The 18841-nt window shown below is 38.6% G+C and overlaps 1 protein-coding gene across 1 annotated transcript; it reads left to right on the top strand.

Annotated features, from left to right (window-relative positions):
* The first annotated feature begins 754 nt into the window (after positions 1 to 754).
* On the top strand, positions 755 to 14803 carry LOC137063371 (myosin-7-like). Its single transcript, XM_067434453.1, has 37 exons — positions 755 to 955; positions 1242 to 1385; positions 1465 to 1621; positions 1770 to 1797; positions 1895 to 1997; positions 2097 to 2189; positions 2277 to 2340; positions 2696 to 2794; positions 2903 to 3006; positions 3127 to 3265; positions 3355 to 3473; positions 3561 to 3710; positions 4280 to 4450; positions 4535 to 4844; positions 5147 to 5229; positions 5363 to 5568; positions 5892 to 6015; positions 6816 to 6952; positions 7040 to 7295; positions 7409 to 7651; positions 7732 to 7908; positions 7987 to 8132; positions 8221 to 8311; positions 8396 to 8785; positions 8870 to 8996; positions 9099 to 9217; positions 9312 to 9508; positions 9592 to 9775; positions 9863 to 10028; positions 10295 to 10419; positions 10536 to 10844; positions 10939 to 11142; positions 11251 to 11547; positions 11662 to 11766; positions 12162 to 12257; positions 14232 to 14366; positions 14697 to 14803. The coding sequence occupies exons 1-37, from the start codon at positions 755 to 757 to the stop codon at positions 14715 to 14717; spliced, it is 5820 nt and encodes a 1939-aa protein (XP_067290554.1). The 3' UTR covers positions 14718 to 14803.
* The last annotated feature ends 4038 nt before the right edge of the window (positions 14804 to 18841 follow it).

Genomic DNA, 18841 nt, shown 5'->3' with positions numbered 1-18841 from the left:
AAACTCTGATGTTGTAGAGATCAGTATTTAATTTTCACTTTTACAACACTGAGTTTCTATTATATTCAAATTCTTTAACGTGTTTTAGGCATACAGTGGGTAGGTAAAATAGTTTCTGATTTATCTGAATATGTTTCTAAAATCCATTTTTGATACTCAATAACCATTATTAACTCTGAGCCTGACAGGGATGATATCCAACACCACAATAAACTGGCCCCCACCTCACCCGAGTACCCAACCCGTCCTTCCTAACCAAACTGAGCGAGCTGGAAGCTTTGTGTGATGCCAACAACCATATTTAGAGGAACAATTGCATTATAAAAAGGAGACGACATGATTTCAATTGTATCATCGTTATCTTTCTTTTTGTGCGGTAAGTTGGAGGGCACATTGATTTATACACACATTAAAAATGATCTTTGAAGTCATAGTCAAAGATTAATTTACTGATCGTATCACTTGACTTTGTGACAGATCTGGTACTGTTTTTGTTATCTATTGTAGTGATTTGGGTTTGAGATTCATGTGGTCAGTAGTAGAAAAGAGACATTGTTGACATAATTTTCTGTCTTTTGTGTGGAACTAGAACTTTTAAGGATCAGTCTCTGAAGAAGACAACAGCAAAAGTAAGTAGATTTTAGTCTTACTTAACAGGGCAATGCTCAAAACTGAATGTGTACATGTCACATCACTTTATAAATTACGATTGCATCAAATAAAGTTTACTTGAAATCCAACAGAAGGGGGAAAAATGGGGGATTCGGTGATGGCAGAGTTTGGAGCTGCTGCTCCGTACCTCAGGAAATCAGATAAGGAGCGTCTGGAAGCCCAAACGCGCATCTTTGACATGAAGAAAGAATGTTTTGTTCCTGATGCTGAAGAAGAATATCTCAAGGCATCTATTATCAGTCGAGATGGTGATAAAGTCACCTGTGAGACTTCAAAGGGAACGGTAAGTTTTAAAAAGTGTAAGCAGTGGCATTGTGATTAATCTGATGGATTTTATATATTGCTGTAACTTGCAGCTGCTTAATTCAGCTGATAATAATACATAATGTCTGTTTTTTTTTTTTAATCAAAATTGCCTCACCATCTAATGCACTCTAACTATTATTCTCATTTGAAAGTTACTTTGGATAAAATTATCTGCTATCGCATCTCAATGCTGCACACATTAATATGCAGTTGACTGACAGTTAATAGACATTGACTGTGTCAAATATACAATGTTCCCCTAGACAGTAACTGTGAAGGAGGCTGATATTAACCCCCAGAACCCGCCAAAGTTCGATAAAATTGAGGACATGGCGATGTTCACCTTCCTACATGAGCCCGCTGTGCTGTTTAACCTCAAAGAGCGTTACGCAGCCTGGATGATCTATGTGAGTCGAGGCTTAAAACACTCACACATTCTCTTTATCTTACATGAGCAGATCTAAATCTTCTGTGAATCTCCTACAGACCTACTCTGGGCTCTTCTGTGTCACTGTGAACCCCTACAAGTGGCTGCCAGTGTACAACCAGGAAGTTGTTATTGCTTACAGAGGAAAGAAGAGGAGTGAAGCTCCTCCTCACATCTTCTCCATCTCTGACAATGCCTACCAGTACATGCTGTCAGGTGCGTCTACTCCGCATGTTAAAAATAGTTTACAATAATTCTGCAAATTGTTTCCAGATATATTGCAATTTTATAACTTTGCTTGACGAATAAGTAACCAATATCAATGAGATCCATTATATAACAAAACATTGTTTTTATTTTGCAGACAGAGAAAACCAGTCAATTCTTATCACGTAAGACTATATGCTTTTTAAAAAGCTGCAAAGTGTCAATAAGGTCGGTAAGACAATGTATGTATCCTCTGTCTAAGTCTAAGCTTTGTGTTGACAGTGGAGAATCTGGTGCTGGAAAGACTGTGAACACAAAGAGAGTCATTCAGTATTTTGCCAGCATTGCTGCTAGTCCTTCAAAGAAGGAAACCAGTGAAAAGAAGGTAAATGAGGAGATCTGGATTCAAATTTTAAAGCATTGGCCTGTAATTTTGTTTGACTTTCATTCATCATACGCAAATTTCTAATATTGTGTTTTCTAGGGTACTCTGGAGGATCAAATCATCCAGTGTAATCCTGCTCTGGAGGCTTTTGGTAATGCCAAGACCATAAGGAATGACAACTCGTCTCGCTTTGTGAGTTGACACTGATTTAAGTTACAAAAAATTATCATTTTGTAGATTTTTCCAAAGTATTTAAAGACAATATCGTCTTTCGAACAGGGGAAGTTCATCCGAATCCACTTCGCTGCCAGTGGAAAACTAGCATCTGCTGATATTGAGACTTGTAAGATCGATCTTTGATTATTTACTAGTTTGTATTTTAAGACACATACTCAAGTTACTTTTGGGACAAAACACATTTGTACCCAGAATCTGTCACAACAATGTGTAAAAACGATATACATATTGTTTTCTGTTAGGGTTAGCTAAAAGCCAAATAATATTTTTATTAAATAATTTTAAACTTTCAAAATCACAAAATTGCATAGGCAACAATCCAATACAGATATCAAATTATTATTATTATTATTATTTATTTTTAAAGATAGGGTTATATCATTAGCTGTATCTAAAAAAAAACAAGTGTACGGAATGTCCACATTTAGATGCATTGCTTATTTTGTGATTTCTATGAACAGACCTTCTGGAGAAGTCTCGTGTGACTTTCCAGCTCAAGGCTGAGAGAGACTACCACATCTTCTACCAGATCCTGTCTCAGAAGAAACCAGAACTTTTAGGTAGGCAAAAAAAGTGTTACAACCAAACATCTATAATTTGTTCTATAAATGTTTACAAGAAAATGCGTTACAACATGATGTCTAAACGCCTTGTGTCATTTCTCTCAGAGATGCTGCTGATCACAGCAAACCCTTATGATTACGCCTTCATCTCTCAAGGAGAGACTCAAGTGGCCTCTATTGATGATGCTGACGAGCTGATGGCTACAGATGTGTGTTATCTGAAATTCCCATTAATACATTTTGATCTCACCTTCTCAAGATTAATTTGAATGAACATCCAAAATGTATCATTAACATTTATCATGTTAAATTAATCAAATTTGCTGTAGGAAGCGTTTGATGTGTTGGGCTTCACCCAAGAGGAGAAGAACAGCATCTACAAGCTGGTTGGTGCCATAATGCACTATGGCAACATGAAGTTCAAACAGAAGCAAAGAGAGGAACAGGCCGAGGCTGATGGGACTGAGGGTCAGTATTAGGACAAAACACTGATATAATATATTTATTGGTTAATAGAAGATTCATTACCATCAACCATCTTCTTTTATTGCCGGCAGATGCTGATAAATCAGCTTATCTGATGGGCCTGAACTCTGCTGATCTCATCAAGGCTCTGTGCCACCCAAGAGTCAAAGTAGGAAATGAGTGGGTCACCAAGGGACAGAATGTCCAGCAGGTGGAGACTTCATGATTAACATCTTTTCACAGCATAACGTTACCATAAGAAACATTATTCTCTAACATTTGAATGTGTATCGGACAGGTGTACTATGCTATTGGTGCACTTTCTAAATCAGTGTACGAGAAGATGTTCCTCTGGATGGTTGTGAGAATCAACCAATCCCTGGACACCAAACAGCCTCGCCAGTACTTCATTGGTGTGCTGGACATTGCTGGATTTGAGATCTTTGATGTAAGTACTTGATGTTGTTACTATTAGTCACTTTTCTGGATCTAAACACAAATCACCATTGAGTAAAGTTTCCTGGTTGCTCAACAGGGACTCTCCATGTGCAGCGTAGTCTTCAAAGTTACATTTCACTGGGCCCAGTTATATGGCGATAAATACTGTCTTAAATTGTACATTATCAACATCAATTCATACCCAAAATGTACTAAATGTATGAACATTAATTATTTGGCATCATTACAATGCTTAGATAAAGACCTATTTCCTATGCTTCTGTTGAAGGATGCTGCAGGACATTAACAATAGATATAATCTTTTGTTAAATAGCCAATAATTTAGTCATCAGTTTGCTAACAGATAATGCTGTTTGTGACAGATGCTATTAAGGATACATGACAGTCTTATAGAAAGCGTATTATTGTAAAAAAAAATGTACTGTGTATGTTTGTTTAACTAACACTTTTGGTCAATTTTGTTTATTTTAAATTGTGTATATGTGCTAAAAGTTTTAGTCTGATTTTAGAAGTGCATTTGCATTTCAATTAGTTGACAACACTGTTAATCTGTTCTAGTTCAACACCTTTGAGCAGCTGTGCATCAACTTCACTAATGAGAAGTTGCAGCAGTTCTTCAACCACCACATGTTTGTGCTGGAGCAAGAGGAATACAAGAAGGAGGGCATTGACTGGGAATTTATTGACTTTGGTATGGACTTGCAGGCTTGTATTGATCTCATTGAAAAGGTGAGTTTTAAAATGTGAGAGATCTCAGGAATTAGAGCAATGCTGCTCAGTTAATTTGAAACCCATTAATCTATTGTTTGCTAGCCCATGGGTATCATGTCCATCCTTGAAGAGGAGTGCATGTTCCCCAAAGCCAGTGATGCAACATTCAAAGCTAAGCTTTATGACAACCATTTGGGGAAATCAAACAACTTCCAGAAGCCCAGGATTGTCAAGGGTAAACCAGAGGCCCATTTCTCCCTGGTTCACTACGCTGGCACTGTGGACTACAACATCAATAACTGGCTGGTGAAGAACAAGGACCCTCTCAATGAGACGGTTGTTGGCCTCTATCAGAAGTCCACCATGAAACTTCTGTCTATCCTGTTTGCTAATTATGCTGGTGCTGACTCAGGTGTGTTAACATCCAAAGGGGAGGAGGGGGGTATTGGCCACTTTTCCACTGTCGGGTTAAATGGTTTTAAGATTAAGAAATGGTTCCAGTTATATTTGCACTTGACCTTGGTGCACAGCACAATTACAAACCATTCTCGACCTGGAATAAAAACCAAGTTTTGGCAAACCTCCTTCTTTTAACCGTGCAGGTCCTAAGCTGTTAAGCAATGAGAAAGGTTTGGCCTGATGGTGGAAAAGTGACTTTTGATACAAATAAGGATTGCAAGGTTAATTTTAAGAAAACAATGTTTATTTCAACAGCTGCAGAGGGAGGAGGAGGTGGCAAAGGAAAGGAGAAGAAGAAGAAAGGCTCTTCTTTTCAGACCGTGTCTGCCCTTCACAGGGTAACATATCAGTGCCTTTGAAACACTTTGAATAGTGATTCATAATGAAATAATTGATTTTTATATAACTTGATTTCTTTAAATAGCATGACCTATATATATTGGCAAAGTCATGGATAATGTCTGTCCACAGGAGAACTTGAACAAACTGATGACCAACTTGAGGTCAACTCACCCTCACTTTGTGCGCTGCATCATCCCCAACGAGACTAAGACTCCTGGGGCGATGGAGAATCCTCTGGTCATGCACCAGCTGCGCTGTAACGGTGTGCTGGAGGGCATCAGGATCTGCAGAAAGGGATTCCCCAACAGGATCCTGTATGGAGATTTCAAGCAGAGGTACATTCATTAGTGAATACAAATCACACTTGGGTCACACTTTTAAGTCACACTTGGGTCAATTATGCAACCACAGTAGACATATTTGCAAATATCCATATTGAATATTATTTCTAAATCAGAACTGTTTCTCAGTTGGTTTTGTAAATTACTAGGGTCTTTGTTCAAATTGTTGGAAATAATGGTTTACACAAAATGTCTTTTATGGGAATTTGAGCCATTTCTTGACCCCTTTGTATTACAGCATATTACCTTTTTTTTAATGCCATATTAGTATTGTCAATGCCAAAATTAATATGATTTTCCACTTTATTCAACAACAGATACCGTATCCTTAACCCCGCTGCCATCCCAGAGGGTCAGTTCATTGACAGCAGGAAAGGAGCTGAGAAATTATTAGGCTCTTTGGATATCGACCACAACCAATACAGATTTGGGCATACAAAGGTACCCTAATAAAATGTATAATTCAGGTTATAAAAGGATAAAATAAAAAAATATATTAGTATGCATGTAATGATTAGTTTTGTCATAATACTAGAATTCTACAAAAACAAAAAAATAGAATAAACAGACAGATTAAATAAACATGGCTTTAAGTTTTTCAGGTGAGTATACAGGTAAGAATACTACAGAAATTAAATGATCAAATGTGAAATAACACCTGATAGTCTTTACATTCAGATGAATGCTTGCAATTAAAGTTACAAAAGTTATTCAGTCAAGAGCAGTGAGTGATTTTCTCTTTAGTTCTTTAATTAACATGACAGACAGCAGCAGATTTATTAGGCTGCTGTCACTTTGCACGTTAATGCACGGATCTAATATAGTTACACAGCATGCATTTTTTCTCAAGTATTTACATTCCAATTCTGACTGTACTTATCTGAATACTTGGCAACATGGGCATTTTGACAATTTTGTATGTATTTGACCATTTAAGTGTAATAAGCCACGAAAAAGAAGTCAATTTGCTATTTGTGAGCTGTTTGAGAGGAGGCTTTATGTGCTTATATAGATCAGTGGTGCTCAGGCAAAACCTGCGTGAATGAATATAATTATGTGCAATACAAGCAGTATTCAATAGGAGCGAAAGAGACGAGTGAGTGACAGAACGCAGGTCCATCGAAGAGGAGAGCAAGAATCACATATTTCAGTTTAGATACATATCAATATTTTTACAACACTAGTAATGATCACTTGCGGAATGTAAAACTAAATAAGATACCTACATTTTATTCTCCAAGGTGTTCTTCAAGGCTGGTCTGCTGGGTACTCTTGAAGAGATGCGAGATGACCGTCTTGCTCTCCTCATGACAAATATTCAGGCTAGAGCTCGTGGTCTTCTCTCAAGAATTGAGTTCCAGAAGATTGTTGATCGCAGGTAAAGTTTTAGGCAATTAAATTGAGAAATAATTCCACTAGTACATTTTATATTAAGTATAAGAACAATTGTTGTGTCATATTACAGAGATGCCTTGCTTGTGATCCAGTGGAATGTACGTGCTTTCATGGGTGTCAAGAATTGGCCCTGGATGAAGCTCTACTTCAAGATAAAACCATTGCTAAGATCTGCTGAAGCAGAGAAAGAGATGGCCAACATGAAGGAAGAATTCCTGAAGTTGAAGGAGGCGTATGCCAAATCTGAAGCCCGCAGAAAGGAGCTTGAAGAAAAGATGGTTTCTCTTCTCCAAGAGAAGAACGACCTGCAACTCCAAGTCCAAACTGTAAGTTTGAGTTTGTGATTGTATTCATTTTAATAATAGTAATAGAAAATAAAGCCTTTTGAATGTTTCAATACATGAAACAACATATATTTTCCATATTTATAAATAAACAGGAGCAAGATAATCTTTGTGATGCTGAAGAGAGATGTGAGGGTCTAATCAAGAATAAGATCCAGCTTGAGGCCAAAACCAAAGAGCTGACTGAGAGACTCGAGGATGAAGAGGAGATGAATTCTGAGCTGACTGCAAAGAAACGAAAGCTGGAGGACGAATGTTCTGAGCTCAAGAAGGACATTGATGATCTTGAGCTCACTTTGGCCAAAGTGGAGAAAGAGAAACATGCCACTGAGAACAAGGTCAGTTTTCAACACTGAACATTAAGTGATGCTAGAATGGCATGTTGAGAGTTAATTTATACAATGACACATTTGTACAGGTTAAAAACCTGACAGAAGAGATGGCAGCTTTGGATGAGATCATCGCTAAGCTGACCAAGGAGAAGAAAGCTCTTCAGGAGGCCCATCAGCAAACGCTGGATGACCTCCAGAGTGAGGAAGACAAAGTCAACACACTCACCAAAGCCAAAGCCAAGCTGGAGCAACAAGTGGATGATGTGAGTGGTTTGTTGACACTTCTGTTGTAAATGAAAAAGGCAACATTTACAATGCTGAACAAACTATTGTCCTTCCAGCTTGAGGGTTCCCTGGAACAGGAAAAGAAGCTTCGTATGGATCTGGAGAGAGCAAAGAGGAAGCTCGAGGGAGACTTAAAGTTGACCCAAGAGAGCGTAATGGACCTGGAAAATGACAAACAACAACTGGAAGAGAGGATTAAAAAGTGGGTTTCAAGAGGGTGAAATAATTTATCAAAAAAATTTGAATACATTTTTTTAAATAATGGAAATCAAATATGTTCTGCAACACAGGAAGGATTTTGAGATCAGTCAGCTCAGTAGCAGGATTGAAGACGAGCAGGCAATGGCAGCCCAACTCCAGAAGAAACTGAAAGAGTTGCAGGTAAACTTAATGATTCTTAAAAATAGGGACAGTTGGACAGTAAGGAATTCTAGATTTAACTTTGGTTTTCCTCACATTTACCAGGCCAGAATTGAAGAGCTTGAGGAAGAGCTGGAGGCTGAGAGAGCTGCCCGTGCTAAAGTTGAGAAACAGAGAGCTGATCTGTCCAGAGAACTGGAGGAGATCAGTGAGAGGTTGGAGGAGGCTGGTGGAGCCACTGCTGCCCAGATTGAGATGAACAAGAAACGTGAAGCTGAGTTCCAGAAAGTGCGCAGAGACCTTGAAGAGGCCACTCTGCAACACGAGGCCACTGCAGCTACACTGAGGAAGAAACATGCAGACAGTGTGGCTGATCTGGGAGAGCAGATTGACAACCTCCAGAGAGTGAAGCAGAAGCTGGAGAAAGAGAAGAGTGAACTCAGACTGGAACTGGACGATGTGGTCTCCAACATGGAGCAACTTGTCAAATCCAAGGTGATGAATCCTTGTTTCCATTTTAACTTCAGGCAGTTCTTACTGTTACTTCTTTAGTTTAATTAATTGATTTAATCTATCCAGGCAAACTTGGAGAAAATGTGCAGGACTCTTGAGGACCAGATGTCAGAATACAGAACAAAATACGAAGAAGGACAACGCAGCATCAATGACTTTACCATGCAAAAAGCTAAGCTACAAACTGAGAATGGTATGTACAATGACAAGGAAATAATTTATCCTGTGTATTGTTAGAAAAATTCCCATGATCACACAGTACTTTCTGTAAAATAATGGTTATACTTCTATCTAGGGGAGCTTTCTAGACAGCTGGAAGAAAAGGATTCATTGGTCTCTCAGCTAACAAGAGGCAAGCAGTCCTACACCCAGCAGATTGAGGACCTCAAGAGACAACTAGAGGAGGAAGTCAAGGTAGGTTTTTTTTTAAATTATTTTTGTAAGGAATTACCAACTGTCCACTGCATTTCAATGTATATTGTTAACAGTAAATTCCCGATCCTCATAGGCTAAGAATGCCCTGGCCCATGCAGTTCAGTCTGCTCGTCATGATGCTGATCTGCTGAGGGAGCAATATGAGGAGGAGCAGGAAGCCAAGGCTGAGCTGCAGCGGAGTCTGTCCAAGGCAAACTCTGAAGTGGCTCAGTGGAGAACCAAGTATGAAACTGATGCCATCCAGAGGACTGAGGAGCTGGAGGATGCCAAGTATGAAACAGGAAAAAAACAGACAAAAAAACTATGCATACATAAAAAACAATGTAAATGAATGCTGCTTTGTATTATTCTAGGAAAAAGCTGGCTCAGCGTCTGCAAGATGCAGAAGAAGCTGTGGAAGCTGTTAATGCTAAATGCTCCTCTCTGGAGAAGACCAAGCACAGGCTCCAGAATGAGATTGAGGACCTCATGGTGGATGTGGAGAGATCCAATGCTGCTGCAGCTGCTCTGGACAAGAAGCAAAGAAACTTTGATAAGGTGAAAAAAGAAAAGAAAAACGTATAAATTATCTTTGTATTCATTCAGCTCCAGTGGTAGCTAATCAAAGTCTGATTCTATCAACAGGTCCTAGCTGAGTGGAAGCAGAAATATGAGGAGTCTCAGAGCGAGCTGGAAAGCTCCCAGAAGGAAGCCAGATCTCTCAGCACTGAACTATTCAAACTGAAGAACTCTTATGAGGAGTCTCTGGATCATTTGGAAACTATGAAGAGAGAAAACAAGAACCTCCAAGGTGCCCTTAATTTATTGGTCATCTGGGCATACACACAAATATAAATAGACAAAGAAAAGAAAATGTTAGCACACTACAGCTACAAAAAGTATTTATAAACAGTGCAAAATTTAAACCAGTCTTTGTCAGGTTAATGATATCTGTTTGTCCCACACCTGAGCCCAATTTGGGTTTTGGATGCGCACACCTTTTTTTTATTTTCATTCACATTAATATCACAAAAATCTTAACTTGTATTGACTAGTGTTACCTTGCCTAATAAACAGAGGAGATTGCAGATCTCACTGAACAAATTGGTGAGAGTGGAAAAAACATTCATGAGCTGGAGAAAATCCGTAAGCAATTGGAGCAGGAAAAAGCTGAAATTCAAACAGCTCTGGAGGAGGCTGAGGTACATCTAATATTTTTTCTGTTTCTGTGTGTTTATTCAAAATAAAAAATATGGTTATGCTAATAGAAGTGAACATGTTTCTAAAAAAACTATAAAAATATTAATTGATCTGTCAGGGTTCCCTTGAACATGAAGAAGGAAAGATTCTTAGAGCTCAGCTGGAGTTCAATCAGATTAAAGCTGATATTGAACGTAAATTGGCTGAGAAAGATGAAGAGATGGAGCAGGCCAAGAGGAACCAGCAGAGAATGGTGGATACCCTGCAGAGCTCACTGGAGTCAGAGACTCGCAGCAGGAATGAAGCTCTCAGGCTGAAGAAGAAGATGGAGGGAGACCTCAATGAGATGGAGATTCAGCTCAGCCAGGCTAACAGGCAGGCAGCAGAAGCCCAGAAGCAACTCAAGGGTCTTCATGGACATCTTAAAGTATGACAAATCATCAAATCAATATTTTATGATGCTTTGGTGAAATCCAACATAGTTCTTCAGTCTTTTCATTTGTAAAACTTGTACTTTACAGGATGCCCAACTGCAACTGGATGATGCTCTTCGTAGTAATGATGATCTCAAAGAGAACATCGCCATTGTGGAGAGACGCAACAATCTGCTCCAAGCTGAACTGGATGAGCTGAGATCCCTGGTGGAACAAACTGAGAGAGGAAGGAAACTGGCTGAGCAGGAACTGCTGGATGTCAGTGAGAGAGTTCAGCTCCTGCATTCTCAGGTATGACACATCTGCATTAGACAAACACAAGTAAAACCCTTAAACCCTATCAGTACACAATTTTAACCAGAGACTACATACATGAATGTCAATATTGTCCATGTTCAGAACACCAGCCTGCTGAATCAGAAGAAGAAGCTGGAGGGAGATAATACTCAGCTTCAGACTGAGGTTGAGGAGGCAGTGCAGGAGTGCAGGAATGCTGAGGAAAAAGCCAAGAAGGCCATCACTGATGCTGCCATGATGGCCGAGGAGCTGAAGAAGGAGCAGGACACCAGTGCTCATCTGGAGCGCATGAAGAAGAACATGGAGCAGACCATCAAGGACCTGCAGCACCGTCTGGATGAAGCGGAGCAGATCGCAATGAAGGGAGGCAAGAAGCAGGTCCAGAAACTGGAAGCCAGAGTAAGTAGTTTCTGAACATTAGTTTTCTAATAATTCATTTTCTAGTTGCTACTCATGAATATTTGTATTCAGATATTTAGAATTGGTGTTTTAAATTATCTTGGATTTTTTCAGGTGAGAGAGCTGGAAAATGAGGTGGAGCTTGAGCAGAGAAAGGCAAGCGACTCTGTGAAAGGAGTCCGTAAATATGAGAGACGCATCAAGGAGCTCACCTACCAGGTCACTTTCTTTGACACAAAAATATTTTATTTATGCAAAAATTGTGATAAAGTCAATTTATGCTCTATGATTACCTACAGAGTTGGGATGAGTACTTTAAAAATATATTCCATTACAGTTACAAAATAACTTCATAAAGTAGTTATACTCAAAAGTAATTCCACTTCCTTTGTGTTTTATATATTGACCACTAGGAGACGCTTCTGTGAAGAGATATGCCAGAGAGTTATGCACACTTGGTTGCATTTTACTATAAAATGAGAGTTCCTTGTAATCTGATTACTTTGTGTTTTAACATAACCTGTAACGAAATACAGTTACCAGATATTTGTATCCTGATTATGTAATGCCGTTAAATGTATTCCGTTACTTCCCAACCCTGACCTTATATGCAGACTGAGGAAGACAGAAAGAATCTGGCACGTCTTCAGGATCTGGTGGACAAACTCCAGCTGAAGGTCAAATCCTACAAGAGAGCTGCTGAGGAAGCGGTATGTTTAAGATAATTTTACAAAAAATATATGCATCTAATCATTCTTTACATGACCCAGTTCCCAAAATTGCTTTTAAATAGCTTGTTATGCTATAGTATCATCAAATATTGGATTCAATGTTTTTTTTTTTTTTTTTGTGTTTTTTTGTAGTGAGGATAAAAGTTAATCTCTGTGAAAAAGAAAACTTGTAATACGTAAAATGGTTTGTTTGTGTACTTAAACTTGTGTGTGTGCACAGTAGCGTGAGTGTGCATGTATCCACACATGCACAGGTCAGAGGCATTTATCTTTGCAAGCACACATGAACATACACTGATCAGGCATAACATTATGACAACATCTAATATTGTGTAAGCCCCCCTTTTGCTGCCAAAACAGCCCTAACATGTCAAGGCATGGACTCCACTAGTCTTCCTGAAGGTGTGCTGTGGTATCTGGCACCAACATGTTAGCAGCACATCCTTTAAGTCCTCCATGAATGGGAATTGTTTGGTCCGCACATCTCACAGATGCTTGACTGGATTGAGATCTGGGAAATTTGGAGGCCAGTCAACACCTCAAACTCGTTGTTGTGCACCTCAAGCCATTCCTGAACTACTTTTGCTTTGTGGCCGGAGCATTATCCTGCTGGAAGATCCACAGCCACCAGGGAAAACCTTTTTCATGAAAGGCTGAACATGGTCTCAGCAATGCTTAGGTAGGTGGTGCGTGTCAAAGTGACATCCACATGGATGGAGGACCCAAGGTTTCCCGGTAGAAAATTGCCCAAAGCATCACACTGCCTCCGCCGACGCACCTTCTTTCCATAGTGCATCCTTCCCCAGGTAAGCCACACACACACAGCCAGCCATCCCTGTGATGTATAAGAAAACGTGATTCCTCAGATCAGGCCACCTTCTCCCATTGTTCTGTGGTCCAGTTCTGATGCTTTCGGTGGGGTCAGGGGTCAGCATGGGCACCCTGACTGGTCAGCGGCTATGCCGCTCCGTACACCAACTGTGATGCACTGTGTATTCTGACACCTTTCTATCAGAACCAGCATTAACTTCTTGAGAAATCTGAGCTCCAGTAGCTTGAGTGTTTGATCGGACCAAACGGGCCAGCCTTCGCTCCCACGTGCATCGATGAGCCATGGCCGCCCATGACCCTGTGGCCGGTTCGCCACTGTTTCTTCCTTGGAGTACTTTTGATAGATACTGACCACTGCAGACCGGGAACAAGAGTTGCAGTCTAGCCATCGCAATTTGTCCCTTGTCAAACTCGCTCAAATCCGTACGATTTTACTGCTTCTAACACATCAACTTTGAAGACAAAATGTTCACTTGCTGCCTAATATATCCCACCCACTAACAGGAGCTGCAATGAAGAGATAATCAGTGTTATTCACTTTACCTGTCTGTGGTCATAATGTTATGCCAGATTGGTGTATGTGAACATGAATATGATGAACATCCTCCTGGATAAGAACCGTTTCTCTTAATTTTAATCTCTCCATTATTTTTTACATAAGCTCAGATCAATCAATTCCAAAAATAAATACAAAACCTGTCCTAATAGAAAGAAACAAGTTTACAAAAAGATTGAATACAATATTTGGGGATGATATAGCATAATGAGATGTGAACTTTTTTTTGGTAGGGTGATCATATTTAACTGGGTACACCACAAGTGTAACAGGGTGGGGGGAAAAAGATCTCAAACAAATTGGAAAGTAGTAGTAATATCCTATGTAAGGGAATTCAGTACTTTTAGTCCAAAGCAATAAGAGTAACTAACAAAAAGAAAATCCTCCCTTGGTCAACATGAGCACAAACACAACTTAAGGGATATGATTTGGTTATTTTGAAACTCAAAATATCCCTTGTGCATAAAGCTTGATTGCCATGATTTTCTGTTCTTGTAATGAATAAACTTGGATTTTGATTAAATAAAAATAAAAATTAGTGACTTATAATATCTTTGTTTTTATAGGAGGAACAGGCCAATTCCAATCTGGGCAAGTTCCGTAAGCTGCAGCATGAGCTGGATGAGGCAGAGGAGAGGGCTGATATTGCTGAATCTCAGGTCAACAAACTGAGAGCCAAGAGCCGCGATTCAGGATCCAAGGTAAGTATTTGTTGTTTGCAAACAAATATTAAATGACTTGACAGGTTTGGTGCATACTGTCAATTACATTAATTAACTCTAAGTAAAATACAATTTAAAGTAACTATTTGATGTGGACACTAACCAATAAAATATTTCAACAACTTTCAAATGAGAAACATGCTGTTGCTTCCAAAAGCCTTGATAAGCAGAGCTATTCCATTTTTCTACTGTACAATCAAACTTTGCAAGAAAATAATTTTAAACAACTATATCCATGGGCAAAATGTGTTCAATTTTCAAATAAGATAAATTAATCTTACGTTGTCTTTTTTCTTCTTCTTTGAACAGAAAGGACATGATGAGGAATGAAGTGCTTCCATCTCTCAAAATCTTGTGTGTTTCTTTGAATCCATTAGTCTCTGTATCAGTAGAATAAAGAAAATATGCAAATTAAACTTCTGCCATATTGTGTTATTTTAAAACTAAATTGACATCAGCATTATGGGTGTAAACGGTGTGCTTTACAGGGTCGAATTAAAGAGCAAAAATGCAAACATCACATCAGCTGACAATGACAAATATGTTATTTTGTTAAGATTTGTTGCTGTTAAAGTAGTTATGAGCATTAATAGCCAAGCAAAAATGTCTGTAATGAAATCCACAATTATGCAGGTCATTCTCACAAACATTGAAGTACCATAAACTTCTAGCAGAAATTATGAAAACAGGCCAGACCATCCCTTAACATACATGTAAAAAATACAATCAAATAAAATCTGAAGATAACATACTGTTGACTTACCTTTTCTAATGGTCGCAAATAGAAATAAAACTAGCAAACATGTTTCAGACAACTGAACTGTCCGTTACAGACCTACTCAATGGGTAGGAAAGATATGACAAGTGCCTGTCGCTGCTCAAGAGGATGGAGTGGCTCCAACAGAAGTGTTAAATAAAGGAGGAGTCGGGGAAGGAGGGGGTTAATTAACACTGGATGAAGAAAGTGAGGCAACTTCAACACTTGTCACTTGTGCTATATTAAGAGCTCCATAAAGCCTAGCACATACATTACTATATGTGAGAGGAGCCTCTGACACAAATAAAAAGCTTAAAAAAGGTTATAAACTTGACAAATTTTCTTCTTCAAACTTCTTCAATTTAATAATTAGAGCTAATTTGTGGATTAACATGGTTCAATGAGAGTTCATCTTAGCTTTTGAAAGTTCAAGGTGGTTAAACAATATAATAAGCATGACACGGAGGAGGCATTAGGTCATGTAATAGATCATGTAACTTAAGTAGTAGGAGTTTATGCAAGTGATGGACGTCTACAGATGAGATGTGTCCTACATAGTTACAAACAACCCTATCTCTTCCATCACAGAGGCACTCAAAGGAATGTAACAGGTTATCTTTGTCCTCAAGGCTAAAGTAAAGGAAACAATGCCATTTAAACAATACAACTTGAAGGGTATGGCCCCTCGGTCATCTCTCTGAGGGACAGCAACAGACTTCAATCATGCAATGTGATCCAGTGCTTTAAAGCATATAGGGGCTATCTGTCTGGTTTTTAGTTATAAAAGGTTGATATTTAAAATGTCAACCGCACACTGAAGTTAAGAGCCTGTTTCATCAGATGCTCTAAGCAATCATGATAATGCGCTGATGATCTGACGATAGTACCACCACCAGAGGGTGTCACTTGGTGAACAACCATATAAAAATATTAAGCAATATAAAATATCTTCAAAAGTCAGAGACCAGTAGTTTAATGCATTTTTTTGTCGCAAAAATGCATTAAACTACTGTTTTTTTTATTCAAGTTTTTTTTAAAGTGGATTTATCAGCATTTACAATTTTAGAATTTCTTTTGCAGCAGCACTTGATCCTGTTATCAAGAAAAAAAGAAAAAAAAACTTGATCCTGTTATCAAGATTGAACTTCAGTTTACACTGACACTTTGATTGAGTCACATGATCAATGTTATCTAGAAACAGTCTGGCACACTATTTTGCCCAAAATTTTGGGACGCCTGCCTTTACATGTGCTTAAACTCTAATAACATCCTATTCTTAATCCGTAGGGTTTAATATGGAGTATCTCCATTGCTCTAGAGTCCAGTGACGATGTGCTTTACTCCACTGCATCCCACGCTTTGCATTGCAATTGGGGATGTAAGGCTTGGATGAGCTGCTGGGCCATGGAAACCCATTCCATGAAGCTCTCTCCACTGTTCTTGAGCTCATCTGAAGGCCACAGAAGTCTGGAGGTCTGGAGCTATTGACTCTGCAGAAAGTTGGTGACCCTCAGCATGCGCTGACCCCGCTCTGTGGTTTTACGTGGCCTTACACTTCGTGGCTGAGTTACTGTTGTTCCCAATTGCTTGCACTTTGTTATAATCCCACTAACAGTTAAGCATGGAATATTTAGTAGTGAGGAAATGTCAGGAATGGACTTATTGCACAGGTGGCAGCCTATCACGGCCCCACGCTTGAGTTCACTGAGCTCCTGAGAGCGACCCATTCTTACACTAATGTGTGTAGAAGCGTCGGCCTAGGGCTCGATTTATGCACATTTGGCCATGGAAAAGATTGAAAACCTGAACTCAATTATTTGGAGGGGTGTCCCAAAACTTTTTTCAGTATACTTATTTTAATTAATTTGCTCAAAATTTTACAAAATTCTAAATCTTTCAGTTCATTACACTTTTAATCACAGATTTTCTACGAGTCTCTACGAGTTTTGAGATACTGTGAGATCTGTGAGATACAAGAGTCATTGAGATATTATTATAGTTTTTATTACAATTTTAAATAAGTTTATTTTTATTTTTTCTGTTTTCATTTTAATGTTAGATAAAATTGTACAATCTTTTTAGAAAATGCCATTTTGATTTCATTTTTTTAATTATTTTTATTTTTATTTTATTTGTTTATTTCAATTTCACTTTTGCATTTGATCAATGTGCCATTGTTTAATGCTTAAGAATTATACCTACTAATTTCTAAAACCTTTTGTAGCATGGTCTAGCAAAACTAGCTGCATGGTCTGGAAGCAGGAGACAGGAAGTAGAGACACAATGGATTCCTATTTAACCCAACAGATGCAAGACAATTCTAGTGCACCCAGTGACAAAAGGAAGCTCGGATTACAAAACTTTTTAGACATAAGGTTGTGCCCATTTCTTCCATTCTTGCTCCTGAGTGTTGATACACCAGAGTAAATAGACAGCTGAGAATGAGGCTCTGTAAAGGATGAGAGGCCTAGAATAGACCGCCCAAGTGCTAAGACTAAGTAAGGTGCTTGTGGAGAGAGTGCAGAATAACTGAGGTGCGAGAGGTTAAGGCAGGCCAGAAACCTCAGTAAAGGTCTTAAGTGATGGCAGAGCTCCCAAACAAATCAACGCCATAGAGCTGACAATACATTAACACTGTATACAACCAGATCTGGGGCTAAGATGGTTAGTTTGACCTTCTCACCACATTCTAACTGTTAAGAAGGAATAATTATAAGCACCTTCATGTCAACTGATGCTCAGAAACAGTAACACTGCTGTAATGCATTAAGAATATATGAACTTCTGTAAACATATTACATTTTGTATCTTAGAGAATTTATGAACATGGATTAACATGAAGGAAACTATTGTTCATATCCAGGATTTGTGTTTTACAGGTTGCATCAAGTTCATTACCTGAAAACACAAATGATGGATATCATATAGCATTGGTAAATCAAGAAAGGTCAAAGCATCAAATAAGAACAAGCAAGAGTTGCAGCTGTCTCTGCATTGGTGGAGAACAAAAGGTCGCAAGTGCAGATATTCATTGTTGCCGTTACAGCTGTCTACTGACAATTTTACTGTTCCGTGACAGCCGTCTTGCTCATGAGGCATTGTTACCTTGTCTTTATCCTTGAGCACAAAGATAAACCTGTGAAATTCCCAGTGCATGCCGTCTCTCTTTGAGGACAGAAAATGACGCACAGTTTTAGAAAAGCATCATAGTGCATTATTGCCGGAATATAACTGTCAATTAAACTTTGTACAATTTTACTAAAATGTTTGAGTGAATGTTTAATGGTATGGTAAAGTTACATTATATACAAGATTCCCCATTTCTATAATGATTTATATACAAAAATAAAAAAATATTTTTTTGAATTTGACCTATGAAACTATCTACAAAATATGAAAGTGAAGGTGTAAAATTTCAGTATAAAAAACTTTAGTAAATATCTGATATCTTAAAGAAAAAAAAAGATATATATGAGACAAAAATAGCACCATTGTGATTTAGATCCTTTCTGATCATCTGCGCTACCGGCACACACCACATGTGCTAAACTACTGTGACTCACAAAGATTTTTTTCAGGCATCCAAAAAGAGCTACACAGTACACACACCCGAACCAAGTGACCCGCACCAAATACAGATGGTCAACGTCACAGTCATTGTGCCTTTATATAAAGAGATACATTACAGCACAACGTT

Source organism: Pseudorasbora parva, chromosome 24 (assembly GCF_024679245.1).
Source record: "Pseudorasbora parva isolate DD20220531a chromosome 24, ASM2467924v1, whole genome shotgun sequence".
NCBI lineage: Eukaryota > Metazoa > Chordata > Actinopteri > Cypriniformes > Gobionidae > Pseudorasbora > Pseudorasbora parva.
This window is presented reverse-complemented; position numbering and strand designations above follow the sequence as displayed.